Consider the following 26,995-nt stretch of genomic DNA (forward strand, 5'->3'; position numbering starts at 1 on the left):
TTGTTAGAGTTCCACAGATTAGCAAGCAACCACATGAAAAGTACAAGAGAAAAATACTAAGCTGCTATTCAGCGTGTAAGAGAAATTGTATAGGTGTCAATCAAACTAGTTAATGTAGAAAATGTCTAAGCAAGTGATTTGTATGCATTAATTATTTAAAAAGCCTTACCCAACACTACAGACAGTAGTGATCTAAAATTCCCACAATGCTATACAGGATATTCCAATAAGACTTTGCAATGAATTAGATTAGATTTTCTTTTAGATGAGGACATTTTATTTTATATCTCAATTTTAAAGCTTTTTTAAATATTGGAAAAACCAATATATTAACTGAATAATTTCTATTCTGTTCTAAAGTAGAAATTATTGGCAAATTTGTTTAATATTAATATTAAAATTACACTGAAAGCATTTGTTATTGTTCTTTTGAGCCTCAAATACCAGTACATCATCAAACCCAGCTTTGTTTTTTTGTGATTTATAGCTCTTTTTCTTTTTCCCTGGAGACTCTTTTGATTCCAAGACATTACTCCATATGAAGGCTTGTGCAAACTTCAAACCTGTCATTTCATATGAGATTAGTGGTAGAAAAGGAAAACTGTGCAAAACTCTGGATAGTTGTGCCAAACACTTGTGCATTTTAAAGCCTGAAAGTTTAGTAGTGGTCAGATGGTAAAATACATTTATATCAATTTGGAATCTACACATTTCAAAAGGGTAGTGCTTTGAGAGCTATAAAGACAGAGCACATTAATACTGGTTAATTCTCAAACCTACATGTATAAGAAATATATTCAAAATTTTCACTGAGCTTGAGTTTCCTTTTGTATTTGGAAAAGTGATAGTGTGCACTTGTATCTCTCCAAGGACAAAAGGCAGAAAACTTGAGAATTTTTCTCTCTTGCTGGTGAAGATCACTGAAAAGTATATCTTGGAGACAATCTGGAGAGTATTTAATCAAAGTTTCCAAGTTGGTTTCCATCAGATGGTAACTGGTATCTTTAGATTATATTTAACTATTTGAAAACAAAACAGATAACACTTCACAACTAGCTAAAATGTAAATCCTCTTTTTTTTTTTTTCTGTTGACTGAGTGACTTCACTTTCACTTTTCACTTTCATGCATTGGAGAAGGAAATGGCAACCCACTCCAGTGTTCTTGCCTGGAGAATCCCAGGGATGGGGGAGCCTGGTGGGCTGCCGTCTATGGGGTCACCCAGAGTCAGACACGACTGAAGCGACTTAGCAGCAGTAGCAGCAGCGGAGTGAAATTATCTAGTCTTGTAACACTGGCTACCTCATGATAAAAGATTTTAGTGAAAATTTAAATAGAAATATAAATTAATGATTACTTCAACATAATGAACAAAATCTTTCAAAACATAAGGCTCTTGAGGTAGAATGATAAAAAATGATCTTTTGTATAAAAAGCTGATGAAACCTCTGAGGAGGCTTTGATATGCTATTTTTATAGATGAGCAAACACATTAAAACAACTTTGTTATAACTGATCCTCCCCATTGCTGAAGTCCTTTTGTTCCTGTAGCTTCATACATAATTTAATGCTGTGCCTGGACGACTTCATGCTGTGTTACTTATGCAGTCACACAGGGTCCCTGTCTTAGAAGGTCCCTATACTTGGATTAATGTTCTGCTGTCACTGTCTTAAGATTCTTGTCAAATTTTTGCATGAAGGACTCTGCATTTTCATTTTGCACCAGAACCCACAATTTATGAAGTCAATCCTATAGCTATGCCTGTGGATTTTCATAGCATTTCATTATTTCCCCTAAAAGATGTAGGTTATCTAGGGAGCTTCCTTCACTGGTGTTTCTCACCCCATTCCCAAAGGTGGTTCTCACACTAGCAGACAAAAGGATAGAGAGTCACTTGGTCTCACACAGAGGGCTGAGATCGTGGCATCTTCATCTGTTTCTATTCTGTAACAGGGCTTGCTACAGAGCAGGTGCCAGATGAATGGGTGAGTGAATAAATAAACAGAAAATTATCAACAAATGCTGTGACTTTTTTAATAGGCATAACAAATTCTTAATAGCTTCTGTTTTGAAATAAAAAGTGACAAGGTTGACCAGCAGAGACTAAAGGTAAAATATTCAAGGAAAAATATTGGAAATAATAAATGGAGTTGAACTGATGAGATGTTTGAAGCAAGTAAGATTGAAAGACATTCTGAACTCCAGGTTGAATCAAAAGTGATAGACGGAAGGAGGAATGAATAGTTCAAAGCAGTCAGATTTTTCTCAATAAATTGTGTCCTGAAGTAGATTCTTTCTTCGCAAATTCAGTTTAATACAAGTCATAGTCATCTTGTAAATTGTAATTCAGGGAAGAAAACTTGTCATCCAAGTTTGGGGGAAAGAGGATATACAGGCAGTGCATTCAGAAAGAACTAGGAGATTGTGGATTGTCTTTGACTATGCCAAGAGTTTCTTGATCTACTGTTTTGCATTAATAACAGAGCAATCTGAATAAAAATTTGCATGAAGAAGTGCATTTTTTATTATTTCCTCTGCCTGAGGGCAGAATAGACAGAGCTCAGGCTCGGGTTCCCAGTTAGTTTAGCTAAACACATTTTATTCTTTAAACTGTGATACTTTCTTACCCTTATATTCTCTTTGGGAAACATTTCTGACAGTCAGTTTGTAAAATAAAATAACAAAAAACTAATACTCCTTTCTCTGTTGTGTTTTATGCTGTGTTTGGTCACCTCTCATAATGTTTGGGAAAGAAGGCAATGGCAACCCACTCCAGTACTCTTGCCTGGAAAATCCCATGGACAGAGGAGCCTGGTAGGCTGCAGTCCATGGGGTCACTAGAAGTCGGACACGACTGAGCGACTTCACTTTCACTTTCATGCATTGGAGAAGGAAATGGCAACCCACTCCAGTGTTCTTGCCTGGAGAATCCCAGGGACAGCGGAGCCTGGTGGGCTGCCATCTATGGGGTCGCACAGAGGCGGACACGACTGAAGTGACTTAGCAGCAGCAGCATAATGCTTGGGAGTATCAGTTCTTTATAAACTGTGTATTCCCGTCAGTGAGGTTATCCCTTAATGCTCTATCTCCTTTACCATGGAGAATATAATACAGTTTTATCCATCTTTAAAGAGGTTCCTTGTAGCATTATCTAGATTTACTTTCTCTCTTGTTGCTATATCACACTTGAATAAGTGACTTAAATTGTGCACAGATGTCCAGGTGTGGCTTTAATTTCTTTTTATATTCTGGCAAAATAACTTATTTTAAGTTCATTACTTCTATTATGGGTCTCCAAATTATGCATGGTGCTGTTATAAGGCTGGTTCACTGAATATTAAGTATATGAGAGCAAGCAATTTTATGCTTCAGATGATTATTTATGGGAAAATTCAATTTTTGGAGGATGATAATAATGGTGGAATAGAGGTGAATAATAGCACTGACATTCACAAGCAAAATAAAACAACAGTGGAAACAAGCATTTGGGGGAAAGATAGCTTTCAAGCAGTGCGTGAGAAGAGAAGCAGGGAGCAGCTCTAGTCGGGGAAGCTCAGATTCTAAACAAGCATTGATGAGGTCTTGGGGCCACACACCTGAGCCCCAATCTAGTGTGCATGTGGGGCCAGGTGAAGAATTGCAGGATTTGGTGAGATGTGCAAAAGAATTTCATAGACTTTCTCTAATGGGAAAGGAGACAATCTCCTAGGTTATCTAGGAGAATATATAGTTTAGTCCCCTAAGTCTCCACGGAAATAGAATTACAGAGTTATAAAACCATATTCCTTGCTAGCTAAGAACATCCCACATTCTCTGAGCATACAATGAAGGTATCCTATACGAAGTATGGTGAAATTGTCTTTACCATTCTCATTTTATGACACTCTTGAATAAGTGTGCTTTAAGGATTCTGCTGCTAAAATTGTAACCATCATTAGAAAACCTTCATCTAGAAAGCTCAGCTTTGGTCCTGTCACCTGAACAATAGTTCAGAAGGCCCCAAGTTTACAAACCAATGGTTGGAGGAGTGGGAGAAAGAATAAGACAGGGTAAAACTATTTTGAGTTTCGTTTTACAACATTAAGAGCTGCAATATTCAAGCATCTGAGTTCCTTCAATGACCAGGAAGCTTCAGAAAGAAAAAAAGAAAAAACCTTTACTTTAACTTTTAAATCTGTCTGAGACCAACCAGGCAGAAGAGGCAAGCTATTTTTACTAGTTTTAGAAAAATAATACAAGTATATAATAGAAAATTGGTGACTTAAAACAACTCACTTCAAATGAAAGCTTGAGCTGAATGTTGCATGAATATTCAGACAATAGCAACCTGTTTGAAACTGCTATTGAGTATAATTCCAAATTTCTGCATTTTATCATCTCCTAGGCATAAAGCCAAAGGCTAAAAGAACAGAACACAAAAAAGCCGAGCCTGAATTATATTCTAAATGCTGTTGAGTTTAATTTTACTTACAAAGCAGAATGTTACTTTGCCACTTAAATATGCCCCTCACAGCCCTGTAATAACACCTGGCTTCTTGTTATCAGCCTCTAAATTGTGTTATTCATTTAGAAAGCTCCAGTTTTAGGAGCATCATTCTAAATTACTAGGCAAGTGCTACACAATAAATACACATAATCTAAAACAGACTGTAGTGAGAGAAGAAAGCAATTTTCTATAAAATTGACTGCAGTGTGTGGTTTGCCATTCCATAAGCCTCGTAACTTGACAGGCATAAAGGACAAATTTTAGCTAAATGAAATATCATGAGAGGATGAGCACTTTAAAAAGTTGATGTTTTGTAATAGAGTAATACAGATACACATTCTTCTTATAAATTTCGAGACGAGTTCAAATAACCTTCGGAATAGAAACAAACACACGCAAAAAATGAGCATGCTGCCACTCACCCAGATACACATCTGTTTCAAAACAATGTTTTACCTGGACCAATAGTAGATGTAGATGCACTACCCCAAATCAATAAACCTTGGGTGACACATACAACTCAAACAGATGATGAAGCTTACATAGGCCTTGTATTCCCTGCTCAAGATTTTTATAATATTAATGAATTCTTGAAAATTATGATTGGAAAACACTCCAAGTGAGTAAAACAAATTAATGTAAGATACAAGGTTTTGTTATGGACTGTGTAATTTTTCTTTGCAGAGATCATGCAAGGGGTCTTAGCATGCAGTAGTCACACCAGTCAAATTTGATTTTTTTGAAATCAAAAAGGAAGAGGTGGGATTCTGGTAATGTTCTAGCTCTTGTCTTAAACAGCAATTTCTTGGTATGATTACTTTATGATTTTTTTCTTTGAGCTGTATACCTATACATATATTATATATATTTTTAAATTTTTATGCAGATATATTGTATTTCCATAGAAAACAAAAAAGAAAACAAAGAAAAAAGGGGGGAAAAGAGAAAAAAGGCAGAAAGAAAGGAATGAAGGAGGCAGAGAAAGAAAGGGAAAGAGAGAGAGAAAAAGAAAGAAAGGAAGAAAGAGAAAGAAAGGAAGAAAGAAAAAGAGAAAATGCATGCTTAGAGCGGCATTTCCCAAACTGGCAAATAATGTGCTAAAAGAAATTAGCGCTGTAGGCATTTACTTAATTCAAATAAGATATAGCTTCATAGGGTTGTAGAATTTGGCACGCTTGCTCATAGTTGGAAGCCACTTAACTGTCATTTCTGCACAGAGAGACTGTATGTTGACATTTTCAGACTTTTTAACAATCCTTGTCACTTAACAATTGCAAATGCCACTATATTAGGCATGCAGTTTTCCTGTTCAGGAAGCAGAATTTAGAGGTTAGTGGAGGGAAAAAATGCTTAGGGGTTCCAGTAGCTTTACATCTGGAAAACCATATACATACACACAAAATTTTTGTTTCTCTAGTGTTCAAGGGTCTTTGTGACTCATCTGTTGAAAATTTCATTTTGGCATTAAGTTGGGTAAACACCTAGTAACCACCTAGTACTAAAGGTGTTTGGGAACCTGAAGTTGGATCTGTAGGTTTTGTCTGTTTCTAAGGAGCAAGTTACCATATAATCGTTTCAAAGGCAAAAGGTTAAGCAAGAATGACATATATTGTAAAATCGAAAGTAAAATGCACAGTATTGATGTGCTCAAAGTCCATGCATTTCAATTCCTTTGTATGATAATTTATGGTGATCATGTCTTCAGACTGCACTATTAGCATACTCACCCCTAACAAGAAGTTCTGCCTCATCTGACACACTGTCTGCTGTGGTCTGTACCCTGCAGCCATATCTCCCAGCATGCATCAGAAGGATGTTCCTGATCATTAAATCTGCAGAGGATGCTTGCTGAAAGAGGGATGAAGTGCCAGTTTAAAATGTTGCAAATCTGCCTAGTTCAAGGTGGTTTAAGGGAAACTTTGCATATTCAGTCAAAGGGCCCATTTTTGGCCTTACAATTTATCTGACGACATTTCAGAAGTCAAACATGCTCCACTTCAAGGAACACATGGAAACTATGTTTTCAACAATTGCTAATACCACAGTCGAACATTTAATATTGCATATAATGATTTAGCAGCTACAATATTTAAGAAATATTTACAAACAAATTCATATCTTTAAAAGTTTAGGAAAAATAGTGCACAAAAATTATTGCTTTGCTATTCAGAGACAGGCTTATTTTTGTGGCAAGAAAGCAGTATTGAAAGGAATAACAACTCGTGGAATTATGAGGCGACAGTAGTTAAAAGATTATTTTGCATGGCTTTATTGAATGGCTTCTTTTGTAGGCAACAGAATGAAGTGGTGCTTAGGTGCAAGAGTGCTGGGCCCAAGCTATATGTTTTCACTCAACAGAGATTGATTTATTCCTTCCACAACCACCACCATCAGGAGTAGGGTCAGCCTGAATCTCTGTTAATCAAAGCAATTAAAAAACATGAAGAAGACACAAAACACCCGATCCTTGTTGGGAGCACAATGATTAGAACATAGTTGAAGAACAGTTATATCAAGGAGATCAATAAGTACCAAGGAGATTATGTTTTAGTTGTACTAGTTCATGGAATCAGTGATTATCCTATACTTTAGGATGTCGGGTATAATCTTTCATTACTTAATCTTGTCTTTCATTTACTTTAACAGGAAAGATGAATTTCCCGTTTTCATGAAGATCTGGTATTCACAATTCATGAGGTATTCTTTTCAGAGAATGACATAGCAAAACTCCAATATGCTCTTCACTTTCCATGTTGCAATTAAAAACAATCCCTGGAATGAGAGTACATGCATGCAGCTTGAAATGACATCTTCAAAAAACTCAACACTCCTCGTTCATGGGCACTTGAAAGAATGACTAATGCAAGACATGGAGAAACACCCCTGATTAGGTATCTTTAATTTGTTGATGGAATGGTTGAATTATCTTAAAAAATGATTTGTTTGTCCTTGGAAGGCAGCGTCCTGATGAGTATTTATGAATTTAATTGTTTGCCTTCATTTTGAAATAAACTAATGGACTATATAAAATTCATGAAAGTGAGAGGAATTTCTGAAAATCTGTTGGTTTTTTTATTTTTTGTCTTAGCATTCATAACAGGGTGAGAAGTTATTGGAAGTTTTTAACCTCTCAAATGATGTGTATTTCTTTAAATCAATCAATTAACTGTATATTATGTTTCAGGACATTTCTTTCCAGTATTTCATTTCTGGTTTTTTTTTCCCCTTCCCATTAGTCTTATGATAGGAGCTTCTAAGTGTATTGAAGTTTTCTCTCATGAAATAATTGTTAATACATGGTCTGGTTCAGTCATTTACAAGGGAATGCTTCTTGGTAAGAATGCATTAAAATGTCACAATAATTATTTCAAGAAATATGATATTTGTCCAATGAATGTCCTCCACTATTCTTTTCCTTAGATAAAATTGTTACTCAAATTTCATTTTCTCATGTGTACCAGACTAAGTGCTCATTTCTTTCAAATCTGAAAAGGAAATTTACACTTAGTAAAACCTTTGATTTCTCTTGGGGAAACAAAAGCAAACTGTAAACATCATAAGCCATAGCTTAGTCTCACATCTGCATACTATAACACTGTTTATGCATGCTAAGTCACTTCAGTCCTATCTGACTCTATGTGACTCCAGGGACCGTTGCCTACCAGGCTCCTCTGGCCATGGGATTCTCCAGGCAAGAATACTGGAATGGGTTGCTGTACAACCCCTCCAGGAGGGATCCTCCTAACCCAGAGATTGAACCCGTGTCTCTTCCATCTATCTGAATTGGCAGGTAGGTTCTTTACCACAGCACCACCTGGAAAGCCCTATAATTCTGTATAAAAGAGTTTAAATACTTTTACCACTTTATATAGCATGGATCCATCTTAGGTGTGAAATATCCTTTTCCCCATGGATTTCTAAGATGCTTTCCTAATACGTACCCAGTTAAATTAGTCAAGAATAAATGTGCATACCATGGACCTAGAATAGAATCTATGTTTAATGGAAAAGCCAAGGAGAGGTCCAGAAAAGAATAGAGGACTATTCTTCTCAGAAGTAACACTTCTGAAAGACTGTACTTGGAGTTGTTTATTTATTTATTTTTTTACTTGCTTGTTTTTCAGCTTCACAAATTGATTGGTGGTAGTTTAACAATAGAAAAAGTAACAATCATAAGTTGTTGTTCAGGCTTATATTTTTGACAAAATTATTCCATAAAATCACATTTCTGTGATTAAGTTAAATTTCCAGATATTTTTCTTCCCAAATAATTGATTTATTTTTGTCTTGGACAAAAGTCTTGAAACCTTTGTTCTTTTGTTAAATTATAGTGAAAGAAAAGTTTAATGGGATTAAGAAGAGACTGCACTGAAAATCACAAAGAGGTCCAAAGAATCCAGGAGAGTGAAGTATAGATTATCTTTCTTATCCTGTCCTTTACTTGATTCCTGCAATTAATAGCATACAGTACTCTAGAAACTGGCTGAAGCTCCATCACCATCTATCAAGAATAAAAATTCTACAGCCCATTACTTATGTATTAATGCTAAGACTATGTGAGGAGTTGAAATTGTCTCATTTCAACTCATGGGGCCTATTCCTCCTCTTTTGGATTATTTCTGCATTATATTTTTACAATTCTAAACAGAGAAGATTAAAAGTAAAATGAATGGTGAACACTAAAGCTAAATTACCCTTTTAGGAGATTCACTGATTTTCATGAGAGGTAATGAGAAGAATTCATGTGGGAGCCTATTATACTTAATCTCAACCCACAGTATGCAGTTCCTGGGAGAGAACTTCCACAATTTAGTGCACTTTTAATGAAATGGTTACTTAGAGCAGATGTTTGCTTTCTTAAGCTTAAAGCTCATTTTCACTTTTCTCTCTTAGGAGTTACTCTGTCTTATCTTGTTTTCTTTGACACTTGCTTTATACCCTGCCTTTTTCTTTGCTGTTTTCTTTCACTTTATGAACAAATCGCATTACGTGGTGCTTCAAAAGAACTTTCCTTGCAACCAGTGTCGTAACAAAACTCTCTAAGCATTGTGTATCTAGCACAGGGCATACCTCAGAGTGGGCGCTCAATAGCCATCTGTTGAATGGATGAATAAGGGGGGATCTTTAAGAAAGAGGCTCTGTTCACTCTCTGTGGGAGCAGTAACACTTCTAAGTCATTTACATCTCTTGGTCACATAAGTTCATTCGAACAGTTGCTAGATCAGTGTAACTTTTGTTTATGATTCGGAAATAGTACAGGAAATGTCATCCTTCCACTCAAGTCCAGTTCTTTATTGGCATTCACCTGGGCTAAGTGTCCTGCTCACCCATCATAAGGCTGATAATTAAGACTTCCTAAAAATGGAAGCACGGTTAGCTTCACTGTTCTGAGTGTCTGTTGACTCTTGCTGCCTTGAGGAAAAGTCTAATCTCCTTGTTTCAACAGAAGGCTCTTCAGAGCATGATTCTACTTCCTATGATGAATTCTGTCCTTCTATCACATTAACCTCACATTCCTTCCTATGCAGGAGTACCTCTCATAATTCAGCCTGTTCTGTTACAGAAGCTTGTTCTCCCTTCTTTGCCTGCAAAGATACTTTTAGACACAACTCAAGTGTCTCCCCCTTGTTTAAGCCTTTCTTCGTGAGTTCTGCCCCTGTTTAGTTTTGCTTCATTAACACTCTGTTCCTGTCTCTGAACTACCACTTGACATTCTTGGAAGTCACTCCAGAGGTCCTCTGGGCATTCCCAGAACTGAGCTGGGCACTAGGGCAGCCAATGGTCATCAGGTGAGCTAGAGAGTACATGAATGGCTTGCTTCCTTCCTTATCTGTATCGGACAATACTTCCTTGTCCTCTTCTTTTTTCCCTCTTACAGAAATTAGAAGGGAAATAGGAAGAAACTATGGAGGAAGACAGCAGAAAAAGGTGCTGAAAGAGTATACACAGGTTCAGGGATGACACAGAATTGCATGAGTCCCTGATCTGCCACTTATTAAGTTTGAACTTGGAAAAATTGATCTATTGCTCAGAGCTTCTCTCACAGCTTCAATGTGATAATGCAAGTGAAGCTCATAGTAGTGTGTTTGGCACACAGTAAATGTTTGATAAATGTTATCTGTTAAAAGACACAATAATGCATTCTTAGCCAAGAGGAGTATTTCTTTAACTGGTATTCACTCCTTCAATGAACTGGATATCAACATTCTCCATAGGTTATAGTAAGTTTTCTGGTAAATGCCTGGCTTATTTTAGTTGTATGTTACCCCACACCTTTCTCTGTTATAGAAAACCACTGTACTCACAATAAGAAGACCTGAATTCTAACTTTAGTTCAGCATCTTCCTAACCATGAGACTTTAGGAAAGGCACTTTATTGAAATAATAATAGCTGCACTGTCTCTCACCATGTTTGAGGGGAATTGAATGAAACAATGTTCACACATGAACTCTTAGTAAATGCTTCAAAAGTGTAAGGTACTCAAAAAGCATTTTTTTTTTTTTTTCAGAATTTAGAAGAATGCTGTACATGTAGTAAGCACCCTGAAAAGGTTTGGGGAATTAATTGTCTGAACAAGATAACTTGAGTGTTCTCACAAAAAGTGAATTCATGCTGAATGGCTTAGCCAGAAATCTGCTAGGTATTGGCAGTTTTTGTGGTATCATTTAAGGTTTATATAAATTTCTCAATGTGCTCACATAGAGCACTTCTGGCATCCCCAACCCCCACCAAACAGACTCAGGAACCATTCCTCTCTATAAAACAAAGGAGAATGGCATACAAATTCTATGAGATGTAATTTTAAAGAAAGATCTTCTAACACAGAAAACTGGGTATCAGCTAGGAGATATGAATTATTAGATATGATTAGTGTTATTGACATAGAATCTTGAATATCTAAAATATTTTCCTGATAACAATATTTCTTTTTCCCAGAGGATAATCTGCTAAAAGAACCTTATCACAATAAGGAGATAATATACATATACATTATTATTCTTTTTACAAGTGTTTTAGACCTTTATATAATGGGATTTATATTCATGGTGATATGAGTTTAATATATTTTTTAAGAAGTTATTGTGTTAACTCACATGCTTAATTAATTGGACATGTTATCTAAAATAGAAATTTTAGTTGTTCCCAGTGAAGAAAATACTAGACAAAATATTCTTTGATGAAAACATTTATGTCCATTATGATAAAATATTAAATGCATCCAACAATGCATTGAAGGGACTTCCCTAGCAGTCCAGTGGTTAGGACTCCATGCAGGGGGGCATGGGTTTGATCCCTGGTTGGGGAACTAAGATCCTGCATACTGGGAGGTGTGGCCCAAGAAAAAAAATGTGCGTTGAAGATTAAAAGTAGGCAAAAATGGCTCTACCGTGCCATTTCTAGGACCTTAGTATTTACTTTCAGCATATATTCTAAAAATGTTAAGTATTAAGAAAAATACATACAGTTTTTCTTGGTAACATAGATTAAAGATGAAAAGATGAGTTGATGACTCACTGATGAACTCAAGATGGTAGGTATCCAAATTGCATCATTTGGTATTATAAACAAAATGGCACAAATTTATAGGATCAGTCTACTGTCTTAGTTAAAATGAAGACTGGGAATTATGATCAGCTCAAAGCAAGAAAATACAGGACATAATTACACAATTAAATTTTAGTATAATGAATTTATCTAATAGATGACAGTATTGATTATATTAAGAATACTTAGTGGATGAGAAAATGTCATGTATATCACATTAGTGTTACCCCTTTTCCCAAGAGGCATATAGGACTAAGGGGTGTGATCTTTAACTTGACAGTGGATGCCAGACTTAGATAGCATATTTGTATCTTGATTCTTGAAAGATGTCTCTTATCTGGTCATATGTACATTGACTTTCTTTCCCCTAGTGGTGAGGGAAAAGGGTATTCCTTTATCTAAGATTAACATAAATGACCAAGGCAAAAGGACTCCCTTTGTGTCCTTCTCAAATTTGTATGCTTAAACCTAATCCCCAATGTGATAGTATTTGAAGGTTGAATGTTTTGGAGCTAATTAGAGTATGAGCATGGGTGAAGCCCTCATAAATGGTATTAGTGCCTTTATAAAAGAGATCTCAGAGACTGCTCTCAATTTTTCTGCTGTGTAAGGACACAGTAAAAAGATGGCCATTTGTCAATCTGGCCCTCACCAAACACCAAATCTGCCAGTGTCTTGATCTTGAATTTCTCAGTCTCCAAAACTATTAGAAATAAATTTCTGTTGTGTATAAGCCACCCAGACTATGATGTTCTGTTATTGTAACTTCAATGGACTAATAAAGGATCTAAGTGCATAGTGTCATTTCTATATTTATCTAGTGCTTCTAAACTAAATGAGACATGAAATATATCATATACAATTTATCAGTCATATGCTTTCTTGATTTACTCTCAACTCCATCCTATTTGTTGCAAACTTTGTCTTACATGATTACTGAGAATTTTTGACTCATACTTCTTTTAATGTTTATGCAATTATTGCTACTTTATTCAACAGATATTTAATTCTGTGTCCTATGCCAAGCTTTGGGTATACAGATATATATTCTGCCCTTAAGGAATGCTTGCTTTAATACACCTCTGATGGAAAAAATTGCAAGTAGAGAATGTGGAGTAGCTTCCCTTACATCTAGGCTTGGAAGCGACGTAAAGGAGCGATGTGTTATCTGATAGCACAGTACTCAGACTAGTTCCAGAGAGAAATATTTTCTCCTTCCATGAGCATTGACCCTTAGGTTTATAGTAGATTTCAAACCGGCTCTTTATGTCTTCTCTTTGTCCCACCTTCCCTCATATGACATGCCATTGCTAGGTTAATCCTTTTTAAAAACTGATTTTATTTATCATCTCAAACATGTTCCCTGGCTACCTTCACTTATTGTCTACAAGTTAGCCCAACTTCTTACTCAGCATTTGAGGCTTGACACGACCTATCTTGTCTCTCACTCTAGTGGAAAATGTATTCTCTGCATTTTCCTGAAGTGTATCCCCAGTAACCTGCCAAAGTCTCCAAATTCTGTCTCATTAGTTAAAGCCTTGTTCAAGTCTTATCTCTTTCAGAAAGGCTTGACTGACTATGAGGACTGGCTATATCATTTGTGGGTCTTAGTGTAAATTGAAAATATGAATCTTTGTCAAAAAATTATCCATAATTTCAAAATGCTGACAGTCTTTACACCAAGCACCAACTTAGTCATGTCTGATCCTTTGTGACCCCATGGACTGTGGACCCCACCAGGTCTTTCAGTCCATGGGGTTTTTCAGGCAAGCCTACTGGAGTGGAGTGGGTTGCCATTTCCTCCTGGTCAAAGGTCTTTCTCAGTGTGGGGCCCTGGGTGACCACACACATTGCACACCTAGGGAGTTGGTCCTTCTGAACACTCAATTCCACACTGATCTCCTAGAACATGTATGCACATTCTAGTCAATGATACTCTTTGGAATAAATATCAAGGGAAAAATGCATTTTTTGTAAATTAAAAAAAAGCACCTTCCTACCTTGATTTCTGTTCCTTCTCTTTTATTCTTTACTAACTTGGTATCTTTTTTTCAATGAATTTTACAATTAGTGAATAAGAACAGTTAGATTACATCCATCTTCTTAAGGCTTGTGTTAAAAAAAAAACACACCACAGTGATCGACTTTATATTTGTTGTAAGCCTATCCAGACATTAGCATATCATACATTATTCCATCTAAATATTCTTTTCACTTTTTTCCTGCCTCTCCAGTGTTGGCACAAAGCTCAATTAAACACTTGTGTCAACTTCAATCTGGCATATTGGTGAGAAACCAGAAGACATCATTTCATGCTTTGAAGATGGAGATGGGATCCCCGTGTAAACTTTACAGTCCTAGAGCTGGAAGAGACCATAGAGGGGCTCTCATCCTCACTTTGAAGTTCAGTTTTTAAGTGCCATGGCATACCAGTTTTATTTAAGAGAATTCTAGGCAAGAATGGTACTTAAATTCACATCATTAATGTTATGAGAAAACCTTTACTAGTATGACAGGTCAAGTTTCTCATGCAATCACTTCAGGAATAATATTTTGTAATCTGAATAACACCTGGTCCATGTGTTGGCTCAATGAAGCAACACTGGTAGGTAGAAAGATATTAACAATTATGGCAGGCAATACATGTTTTTCCTTAGAAGAGTGATTTACACAATTATTAAAGAATGGAATAAGCTTTCTATCTTTCACTTTTAAATTACCTCTCACTGATGTTACATCAAGATGATACGACTAGTCAGAAAGAATTTTGTTCCCTCTTGAATTAGCTTGCACTTTGTAAATAGTTAATAATGGCATACATGCATCTGTGCTCAGTCAACTTAGTCATGTCTGATCCTTTGTGACCCCATGGACTGTGGACCCCACCAGGTCCTTCAGTCCATGGGGTTTTTCAGGCAAGCCTACTGGAGTGGAGTGGGTTGCCATTTCCTCCTCAAGGGGATCTTCCCAACCCGGGGATCAAGCTCTCATCACTTGCATCTTCTGTATTAGCAACTGGGATTCTTTACCAATGAGCCACCTGACATGACCATGAGGAAAGTTCTAGAATTATAACATTTTACAATAGCTACACATTTTATTTTATGAGAGCTCATAACATTATGTACAGTTATACATTTGTTAATTCATTCATGTATCGATCATTTGTTAGACTATTTTTGTCTAAACAGGACATTGAAAATACTTGGCACCTTTGATGTTATGCCCTTGTCCTTTGCTCATAGAAAATATAGCTGAGCTTGGACCCAACTGATGGACTCAACACAGTGCTTCATTGACGGGAGTTGGTACACGAGACAAAATCTGTCATATCTGATATGCACATTCCATAAGATAAAAGATAAATTATGACTTTGAGAAACTGACAATGCAATTTATGAGGCAGGCAACTAGCTATAATGCAGTATGATGTGTTAAAATAGATAATCGGACAAAAACACTATTTCGGGGATAATTGATTTTAATGTGTAAATAAAAATAAGAAATCATATGGTTCAACTAAGCCCTATAGTGTTTGAAAAGATGGGGCTGAAGAATGATTTGTTCAAGGGTTAAATGTGGAGGCTGGAGTAGATCCTTGGGCACTGACTCTCAGTTGAGTGTTGTTTCCATTCTACTATTGTGCCTATGGAACCAGTCCCTGTTCCACTTAAACTTGCAGGTAATTTGATTCACTTGTACTAACTGAAGCAGAGTTTGGCAAAAGTACCAAAATAAAATTAGTTCATTACATGGTAACAACCACAAAACTATTATTAGAAATTAATTCTCAAACCCTAGAATGATTTTGAGAGCTCATGCTGTTATGGTTGTTCTTTATCAGTCATATCCAGACATGAAATGGTGCAACTTCTTCTGAAAAGCCAGGGTCACTTTCTGATAACATATGACCCATTAGCCTCATTTGCTCACGCTGTCATTCAACCTTTCTGGGACTTTTAATCCAGCATTGAGAGAATTTTCTGTGTGTGACCTACAAATGACATGTTTTCTTTTAGCCATGTGTAATTTTTAATGATACAATTTTAATTGAAGAAGAATTAACCAAGTTTGTCTTCCTAACCTAATTGCATAATTTACAGGGAGCAATATTTTACTAATATTTCAATGTGCCTGTTCCCTTTCTACTACTGTCATATTTATCTTTGAAGTTAACACTATTTTGTTATACCATCATATAAAGGCTTCCAGGATGAATTGTGTTTTAGTTTGCTACTGATTTTTACATTGAAGAATAGTCAGTGTCTATGCACAAGTCTAGTCCCATTCTGGCTATGGGAACAGTGCTCAGACACTCCTTTGGAAGATTTCTATTTCTTTCCTGAAATCACAGAGCATAGGCAGGCAGAATATTATTATTGATCTGAAATTGTCAAAAGGTCTCAAAGTGTTAGGAATGTGATAGACCATTCTGTGTTTCATTGATTTTTGCACAGAACTTTACAAATGGGTCTGGAATGAGGTCAGTTTATTCGTGTGCCTCTATTTTACTTAGGACTCTTAGATCCCAGCAATTTATCACCCTGGGTCTCTGGCATCATGCGGGAAGTGTGAAAGTATGAGGTGCTCAGTCATGTCCGACTCTTTGTGACCCCATGGACTGTAGCCCACAGGATCCTCTGTCCGTGGAATTCTACAGGCAAGAATGCTGGAGTGGATCCAGGATCCCTTCTCCAAGGAATCTTCCCAACCCAGGGTTTGAACCCGGGTCTCCAGCATTGCAGGCAGATTCTTTATCATCTGAGCTACCAGAGAAGCCCATCGTGAGGGAAGGAGGAAGGCTAATACTGAGTGCAGAAGGCTAAATGAGAAGAGACCACCTGCTCTGTTCTACAGTTTATCTTTCTGTCCTGCCCTTGCCATTGGTAAATAACTCATTTGTAATTGCCCTAGTTTTCCTTCTATGACATCAGTTTTACCCCTGTCTTTTGATCCCAAATCTCTCTAAAGTATAATACCTCCTAATAATTGGAATGGAGCTTTACTGCTTCATATGAGTTAAATTTAATATCTTCAGATTCTCTTAACTTCTGCCCTTCTAGTATTATTCTTTCCCATTATTTATCCTTTCCCCATCCATCAAAGTGACTGAAAAATGCACTATGAATTATTTAAAATTTGTTCCAAGAGCCAACTGTGAAACATACTCCATGTTATTATGGCTAAAAATGACACTATATTATAGTGAATATTTCATAATCTGTTTCATACTACATTGGCTGCTGTGCTTTATGGGGCCACTACTTGCATATACTATGGTGTTGGGGGCCGGCGTGAGGCACTCCGCCCATGGCAAAGGTCATGAGGAAGGAGGCTTGACATAAGAAAGGTGGGATTGAGCCTCAGGAGTCCCCCTGGAAATCCTCGAGCATCTACCCCCATAACCAGAGCCTGCCTACTTTACTACTTTGCGCTCTCCCCTACACTTCTGACTTTACGGGGGACTGTCCCCCACCACCTCTTTCGGAGAAGGAGTTAACTTAGAGCTCCAGTTAATAATAATTCCGGGGCGTGACAGGAGTGTTTCAACTTACAAACTCCTCTGAAGGTTCTCTAGCCTGCCTGACAGGCTCGTCCGGCCACATGTGATTGCTCACAGCCTCCCAACCATGAGAGACACGAGATGCTTTAAACCTTCTAAAAACAGGATCCTTAGAAAAGTTAGAAAACTATTAGTATAAGTATAATGGGCTGATTAGAAATTGTATTGGTGAAGGGTTTTTCATTTGTTGAGCCAATGTTTGTTGCCTTTACACACATTAATAAATATATAGAAGAAATAAGTATTAACCTTTGATATTAATCAAGTTAGACCTTAGGCTAAGTAAATTCTTTCCTAAACTAAAACCCACTACACCCTCACCCTATAGGAATGTAACTTTATTTGGGTGGCGTCTGTTTTAAGAATAATCACCCTTGGAGAAAAAAGTGTTCTGGTTGACTGACCACTGTCACAAGGAGAGGGTCATAAATTGTCAGCAGGCCCCCCTGGCCAGAAGATGATGTAACACCCCTAAGACCTCTGTATACATTTGTATGAAGCACCTGACTTTGATAAAAGTCAGGACTGCTGACCCCGCATGACTTTTGCATAACATCTCAGTGTATAAAAGTAGACCATGGAAAATAAAGAATTGGGATCAGTTCCTCGAAAGACTGGTCTCCCCATGTCTCTCTTTCACTCTGGCTGAGTCTCCATCTGGAGCGCGGAACCCACCATGCTTACTAATTATGCCTGGGCTTCTAAGATCCGACCGGGGAAGCCTCAGTGTCTCCTCTCCTTTGGGAGAACGGAAGGACGTCTGTGGCCTACGTAAGTGGTGCAAACTTCTTGTCTTGAAGTTTTATTGGTCTCCCGCATAAACCAAGCTACTCAGCCTCTTTTCTCCACTGAATTTTCCTACTGAGCTATCCTCATTCTATTACTCCTTATATCTTTGATGAATAAATAATTAAATAGGTCACCAACGCCGTCCCCACTTCGAATACCCTGGATCAGCCGGGGCTGGACCCCGGCACTATGGCTCAAAGTATCTATTAGGCTTAGGATTTGGCCTCTTTTCTGTGGTAGATTGAGGATGTCCATTTGTATTTTTTAACTGATTCTATTAAGAGGTGAAGTCTAATTCCCTGTCTCTTAAATCTGGACTGGCCTTGGTAACTTTTTGACTAACAAAATATGACAGAAATGATGTATTGAAAATTTGTGACTAGATCATAAGAAGAAGTGAAATGTCTTCCTAAACCTCCTGAAACATTTGTTCTGAGGGAAGCCAGAGGCCTTTTAAAAAGTTGGACTATCCTGAGGTTGTCATAAAAAAAGATCAAACTATTTATGTGGAGACATGCCATGCAGAAAGAGAAAAGTCCAGATATGCCCTGTTTTAAAACCATGTTAGCCCAGACACCAGATTTGTGGGTAAATAAACTATCTGTGACTTTCTAGCCCTGGCAGAAGCACAGAAAAAACTGTGGGATCCATCTCCTTCTAGGACTGAGGCTCTGATCTATCTCCAGCTATTTGGCTAAACTGGCTGAAGGCCCAGCCATTGCAGAATAGGTTCAAAACACCCTCAGTGTTATCTGTCTGATTTAAAGACCCACAAAATTGTAAGCATAGCCAAATAGTTGTCATTTTACAACACTAGGTTGAGGGGTGGCTTGTGGTACAGCAGTAAGTAACCATAAAATAACTGGGTACTTGGAGGTAGGGTGCCACTGTAACTGATGTCTAAACATGTGACATTGGCTTGGGTTGCAGTGCAGAGCCTTGGAAGGCTATGCTACTGAGAAGGAAGGGTCTCAGGGAGACCATTGAGAAGGGCTCGAGGAACAGTGAGGAAACTTCCTGGAGACTGGAGAAAAAGTGGCCCTTCATAGTGCTGGAAAGTTTGCCAACACTGTCGCATAAGATAATGCAAACCACCTATTATACACGGTGGACAAACTTTGAATCTGCCTAGGGAGATTTTCATGAAGAAAACTGAGAATATTAACAGATTTCTTTGTGTTATATATGATAAGATCTGACTACTGGGAGAAGAACTGAAAAGAGAGGATTGCTCATTTCTCAGGCAGAACATAGAAGAACCCCAGAGGAGCTGGAGATCCAGATTATACCAAATATTTTTACAAAGACATGATATTCTACATGGAAAAATTAATTTTATATAAGAATTTCTAAAGGTGAATTTTCCAGTTAAATACCTGTTTCAAGTTTCTCCTCAAAATTTAAGTTTGTTTTAAGTAGTCTCATTTTATTTGCAATATTAGTAAATATTTTAGCAAGCATAATTTTCAATAAGTAGCTGTATCATATCAACTATGTGCTTTATGACCAAATACTGAGTATTATTTGGCCAAGTCTAACTTGATAGTTCTTAATGCTTAGGAATGCATTTCTGTGTGAAACAGTACCCCACTGCAAAAAAAGGAAATTTGGGTCACATCCTCCATTTAAGCACTGTCATTCACAGTCATGAAGATTCTCATCAACTTCAAAAATACTAAGAATTTAGGGAACTCAAACACATCAATGTCAGAAAAGACTATTCAAACTGTTGCTTAGATTGTGAGTTACAACATTAATCTTCCAATGAAGATTCAATCAGAAGAGGAATAGTTTAGTTAAAAGGAAAGGTCAAATTGAATAAATGTGTCAATCAAAAGCCAACTATGAAAAGTTCAAGGTCAAGGACTTTCAGTCAAATTCAACTGACATTTTGAAAGTGATCGAGACACTTTGACACAGAAAGCTCATTTTTAATAACAAGGCTTTGCAATTTTATGAAAGAGAATTCACCAATTATTTAGTATATACCTGTGGCAGATTCATTTTGATATTTGGCAAAACTAATACAATTATGTACAGATTAAAAATAAAATAAAATTAAAAAAAAATAAGTTTACATGGAGATTGAAAAATTGTCAGAGGCCACAGTCTATTACTTCCTCTCACTTTTCTTTAACTATATAATACTGCTTCTGATATTTCAAGGAAGAATTACAAAATTATTTTGATGCTGGACATCTTTGAATTGACTGCAACACCAGTGATTATATATGCACATGTATTTTGTCCTAAGAGTTCATATTGATAGAGTTTGAATTGTTCATTATATATGGAATATTTTGTATATATGTGCTGTTTACACAAATTAAGGGTTACTGTATCTTACCCAGAAAAAGGATATTGCTTCATTCTATAAGATAATTATTGCTTTTAGAGAAAATCTTTATTTAGCTTTAGAGAAACTTTTTATCATTTATTGGGATATTGTATATGCAAATATTCTTGCAATAGAAAAGATTTGTGAGTTTAGATTATTTTTCTAGTTTGGAACCCCTTCTGAATTTAGAATTTTTCAATTCTAAGGACAACTTGAGACTGAAATATCTTCCATAAATCAAGCAAGTATGCAGTATTTAACAGATAAAATATGATTGGAAGCTACTTAACAATGCCCCATCCTGACAAAAAAAAAATGTTTAGTGTTCACTAAGACTTTAAAACTGATTTCATAGCATATCTGAAGAGTTGTTTTTTTGTTGTTGTTATTGTTGTTGTTGGTTGGTTTTATTCCTTTAAAAATAATAAAACTTTAAAATTAGGAACATCGAGTCATCTGCTCTAACCTCTTCAGTTTGAAGAAGACCATATCTAGTAATCTTTTACCATATGAAAATTCACTCAGTAGTGTACTTTGCAATTATAGAATTTCTGAAAAAAATTCTGGCAGCATCTATTTAAATTAAAAATGACTTTATTCTTTTATCCCTGTAATCTATTCCTGGAAATTTATCCCAAAGAAAGAAAATTATTAATACTCAAGAATGCAGCTATTCAGAGATGTTTTCTGTAGTATTGTTTGTTAATCTCTCAAAACAGGAAGCAAAGTTAATATTAACAGGGCAATGGCTAGACAAATTAAGGCATAGTCATATGCTTGTTATGTACCCATTGAAAAGAATGAATTAGAGATAGATCATGTGATATGGGAAGATTAAGATAATGAGATACAAAAATACATAAAGTGCTTTAATTCATTAAAAATAATCACAAAAATATCCCTCCACATGTTTGAATCTACTTAGGATTACAGTAGGACAGAGGAAAATCTAGAAAGACAGATACAGAATATTAAAAAGATTAACCAAGTGTGATAAACACTTTCATAGGAGGATAAAAGCAAGGGAAAATCATCCTATTCACAGCAGCAGGCATGATATAATCTCATTTTGTGTAACATGTGTGTCTGTGTATGCTTGAAGAGATGAACACATGATTAATTCAAAAATTAATTGTCATTATCTTAAGGTAGTACAAGTCCAAAGGATTTTTATTCTTTTCTTTCTAGCTTTATTATGTTTGAATGATCAATAATAAGCTGGTATTATTTATATAAATATAAATGCAAAAAAAAACTACTTTCATTATGGAGAAAAAATGAAAATCTGACTTTGATTTACAACTGAAAGATATGGTTACTGTGGCAAAGCACCAAACCAAGTATTTATCATCAATGACAGATATTATAAACTAATCAGCTTATGCAGCTAAAAATGAGCCATGCCTGATAAACAGCTCTTCCTACACAAGTGAAGATTGCATTTCTGTTTATTACTACAGATGGTCATTTAGAACTTAGTCTTTTTATGAGTCTGCCTCTCTGACTTATGGTCTTCTCAAGGCATCTGTTAACAAAGAGTCTTTATATTTCCTTTTGCTGAATGTCAGACTGATCTAGAATTGTAGGCGTATGTTAGCAATCTATAGCTGCTCTCTATTAGTCATCATGTGATATATTGTTCTTCATGTATTCTTTTAAAGTCTCTTTGCAAAGGTCATATTTTAGTTAATCTTTGGGTAGCTGCAATGTTCTTTTGCTATTATCTCTTCTCCATGCCTGCTAAATCCAGCACAACTGAGTAAATGCAGACAACTGCATTCAGAAGCTCAAAAACATGTACTCCTTTTAATATTAAGAACTACTGGTGGGTTACCTTTACATTTACTTTACAGAGTAAATGTAAAGCTGAAGATTACAGATAAGAATTCAATGAACTTCTAGATGTGTAGAAGTTTACCTTATATAAGAGCTTTCTAAGATCTTCACATTTAACTAAAGCTTGATGTCATCAGGATGTACAAGTTGATAAGACTTATTTTCGACCTAGTCAAGAACATTTTATTATTTATCAATGATGTAGAAATACTCAATTATATTTCTTTAAATTTATTGGATGCACATAGGATTTCTATACAGGCCATGTAAAATCTGTATTTGAATTATCTTTTGGTATATTAAGCCACACACTTGAGTTGTTTTTTCAGGTCTTTTTGACTACATACAATGACATTATAATCAAGACTAGGTAAGAATATTTTGGAAGGTTTCCTGAAAGACTTTGATGGTATCCTTTGGTGTTAAGAACTAAAAGTTGACCTCATGGAAAATTCATTTTCTACCATGCTGTTCACAAGTGAAAACTTTACCTTTGAGTTCAAGAGCTTCAACAGACATGCCTTATACTCATTAAAATCGTCAAGTTTGCATGTCTTAATCAATATAGCTTAGTCACCTTTGTTTTTATCTTCAAATGATTTTTAGAAACTCCTAAAATTTCTGGGTTGGGAAGATCCCCTGGAGGAGGAAATGGCAACCCACTCAGTATTCTTGCCTGGAAAATCCCATGCACTGAAGAGCCTGGTGGGCTACAGTCCAGGGGTTCACAAAGAGTTGGACACAACTGAGCAAACAGAGTTTAACATCTTTTGAATCCTCAAGTCTAATGTTTACTTGAAGAAAACATTCACATCCTACAGTCTTTATTCCTTTATTACACCTAAAGCTTCAGCTATAAGCACAGTAATAAATATAAATAAGTTTCACAGGAAATAGAATTATTGAATACGGAAGCTAAAGACATGAATTTGGACTAGGTTTTCCACCTCTACTTTTTTTTTAGATCAGTCTACTATTTCCATAGCTTTGGTCAAACTCTTAATTTAATTCTAGATTGTGAACAGTTTCATAAATATGTCCATTCTCTCCAACAGTTTAACCTGCAGCAAAATCAAAGGTAATACAAATAATGATACCACCATTCATTAATGAAAAACAACTAGTATATGCTGGCTAAAAGAACCTATACTTTCATTTTGGATATGGAATATTCAGTATATTTCATGTTTGCTTAGATATATCCACATGTCTTTCCAGCAGTTCATAAATAAATATATCTGTTTTTGGTCCTATCAAATATAAACTAAAGTACAGAAATCAGTAGAACCAATATTTGAAAGAGACATTTAACATGGATGATGTTAAGATAGATGAAGTAGCAAATATCATATAATTGTCTTTGGGATATGCTATTTTCTGAAATTAATTCATTAATTTTAGTTCAAAATATGTCTCTGTTAATTTTTTTCTTTATAACTGCTGCCAAATTTCTACTAAAAATTAAAGTGATTAAATTTTCCCAACATTAAAAAAAAGAGAACACAAATCATATAAAATGGAAAAATAACCAGATCAAGCACTTTAACTGACTGAATTCAACAAAAGGGATCAATTAAAGTAGTGACAGGTTAATTTAGTCAGGAGTTGACATAGTCTGTGTTGCAGGTGAGAGCACAGTATGAGTTTTAGTGTTGTGCAAATGATTATTTTCCCAGATGATCTTTTCCCCCTACTTAACACGGCATGTAAATCTAACTTAGTTTAGCCTTAAAAATACCATAACTAAGGTTTAGGATCATTTGACACTGTTTAGCCTATGTGGTAGATTGGTGCAGTAATGGACCCAGCATTTTTCATACCTTCCTGAATTCATACCCTTGGGGAGCCCCCTCCTACACTCATTCACTGTGCCTCATGAGGTGAATTGCATTGGTCAATGAGACATTAGCAAAGACAGAACAGACAGATGATTGCAATGCGTGTGTGCATTGGAGATTGCTATTTTGAAGCCCTGTGACAACCACGGAGCACAGCCTCATGAGCCTGAAGTAGGATGAGAGACCACTTAGAGCAGACACAACCATCCTGGCTTTTGCCTCCCCAAACAACTTCTAGCTGACCTGATAGCTGACTGCAGATGCATCAAGGAGCCCAACTAAAACCAACAGAAAAAAAAACAAACACGTCCAGCTCAAATTATTGACCCATAGAATTGGATCAAAAATTCTGTGGAGTTTGTTTTGTAGCAAAAGTTAACTGAAACAAATCAGAATAACTGAATGAGATTTTTGTGGGTCCTGCATGAGGGCCGTAAGTTAGAGAAATGTAAAAAATTGTAGCTGGAGAACAGATGGAGGTAGATGGCAAAAATGGCCTCAATGCTTTGCAGTTCCTCCCCACAGGAAGTTTCCCCATCCTTAGAGTGTGATACGGCTGTATGACTTGTTTTCACCAATAGAAAGTGACAGAAATGATATTGAGCAAACTCTGAGCCTAGACCATGATGCTTTTGCTCTTGTGTCTTGGAACCCTGAGATTTCCATGTGAATAAGTCTGGGCTAGCTTGATGGATGATGAGAAACACACAACCCATTTGCCGTAGTAGTTCCAGCTGACAGTCAGCTGATTCCTCACATTAGTACCTTGAAGTTGGCTGGCAGTTGAAGACAGATGCATAAGTCTTTCCAAGACCAGCAGATGACCTCCAGCTGAGTTCAGCCTAAATTGCCAATCCATAGAATCATGAGCAAAATAAATGGCTTTGAAACCACTAAGTTTTGGGGTGATTTGTTTTGCAGCAAAAACTAATTTGTATAGATTGCATAATTTATATTTTATAAATGTGTATAAACTGATTGTTTAATGGTAACCTGTATATATTCAGAATTACTACTACTTAATACTTTTCCTATGGTTATTAATAGGAATATAGGGGATGTGCAAGGGGTATTAATTGATATTTAAACTGTGAAATTTTATCCTAAGATATTTATATCTTAATATCAAAAATATAAAAATAAAACAGTCTAATGGATTATTTCAGTCAGAATTTTGATATAAGATTAAGCATGATTGGAAACAGCAATGTGAGCACAACCCCAAAATAAACTTAGCTAAGAAAAAATTATCCTTAATTTCTTCTGCCTTTTGGCGAAACTAATACAATTATGTAAAGTTTAAAAATAAAATAAAATAAAAAAAAATAAACACCAGAGACATTGCAGTAGCCTGTTAAGAATCATTGTTGATGCGATAGGAATAGTGAGCAAAGCATATCACTTCCAGGTTTCCTTACTATTCCTCAAGTGATGGATAATGGCAATTATAGTGCAGGCTTCAGAGATACTTTTAGGAAATGATACCACTATATTTAATAAGCATTTTAAAACAAATTTTGTCAGCATGCTATATTTATTTGTGGGGTTATCAGGAATTAAAAAGGATAAACTGTAATATCTTATAGTTTTGGTTAGGCTTCTTGATATGAAATCCTTGAACTCTTTAGTACAGTGCTCTATCCTCACCATTAATGCATTTCAAATTATTTTAGCTAATTTTTCTTCAAAATGGTTAATTTTTTTGGTTGTATAGACATGTAATGTGTATAATCAAAAATGCATTGATTTAAAATCAAGGCAGGATTAGTTAAAAATTATCTGAAAGTTTACTACCTTACCTTGTGCTAATAAATTATCCTTTAGTAGCAAACTTAGTTGAAATCAACTGAACATTAATTCTTAAGAACAAGTTTTTCTCCCAATGGCATACTTGGTTAACAATTCAAATTTCTCCTCCAAAGTTTTTTTTTTTTTTCTCCCTTTCAACAGCATAACGTCTCAATACTATAGCACTTATTCCATTCAATAGTTGTTTAACACTCTGTCTAGATTAAGACTTCTAGAAGGGAGATATCATGCTTTACTCAACTATATATTCCCTGTCCTGATATTGTCCTATATATACTACAAGTAACCTTTAAGTGTAAAGTGAATAAATGTATTAAAATTTTTCCTGATATTGATATATTTCTTTTTTCATGTGGTAATTTAGCAGATGAGAAACTAAATGAGAAAATAACTATATGTAAGAATAGAATAGTATTCATTTATGTAATAAATAAAACTGACCCATTGGAAAAGACCCTGATGCTGGGAAAGATTGCAGGCGGGAGGAGGAGGGGATGACAGAGGATGAGATGGTTGTATGGCATCACCAATTCCATGGACATGAGTTCGAGTAGACTCCGAGAGTTGGTCATGGACAGGAAAGCCTGGTGTGCTGCAGTCCATGGAGTCACAAAGAGTCAGACACGACTGAGTGACTGAACTGAACTGAACAGAATAAATAATTTAGCAAACATTTTATCTACCAGGCATGATGCCAAGTGCTGGCAATGGTTAGCAAAATAAGTACAATTACTTTTTTTTCAAAAATATATAATATAATAAAGGAAAAAAATGCAGAAGAAAGGCCCCA

At 35.9% G+C, this 26,995-nt stretch overlaps 1 protein-coding gene across 1 annotated transcript in view; it reads right to left on the minus strand.

Moving 5' to 3' along the window:
* The window catches only part of CNTN5 (contactin 5), a 649,216-nt gene that overhangs the window by 142,277 nt on the left and 479,944 nt on the right, over positions 1 to 26,995 (minus strand). The window contains exon 14 of the mRNA XM_055548167.1: positions 6,214 to 6,334. Within this exon, the coding sequence (XP_055404142.1) occupies positions 6,214 to 6,334 (121 nt within the window). The remainder of the gene's footprint in view (positions 1 to 6,213; positions 6,335 to 26,995) is intronic.

Source organism: Bubalus kerabau, chromosome 15, assembly GCF_029407905.1.
Source record: "Bubalus kerabau isolate K-KA32 ecotype Philippines breed swamp buffalo chromosome 15, PCC_UOA_SB_1v2, whole genome shotgun sequence".
Classification (NCBI taxonomy): domain Eukaryota; kingdom Metazoa; phylum Chordata; class Mammalia; order Artiodactyla; family Bovidae; genus Bubalus; species Bubalus kerabau.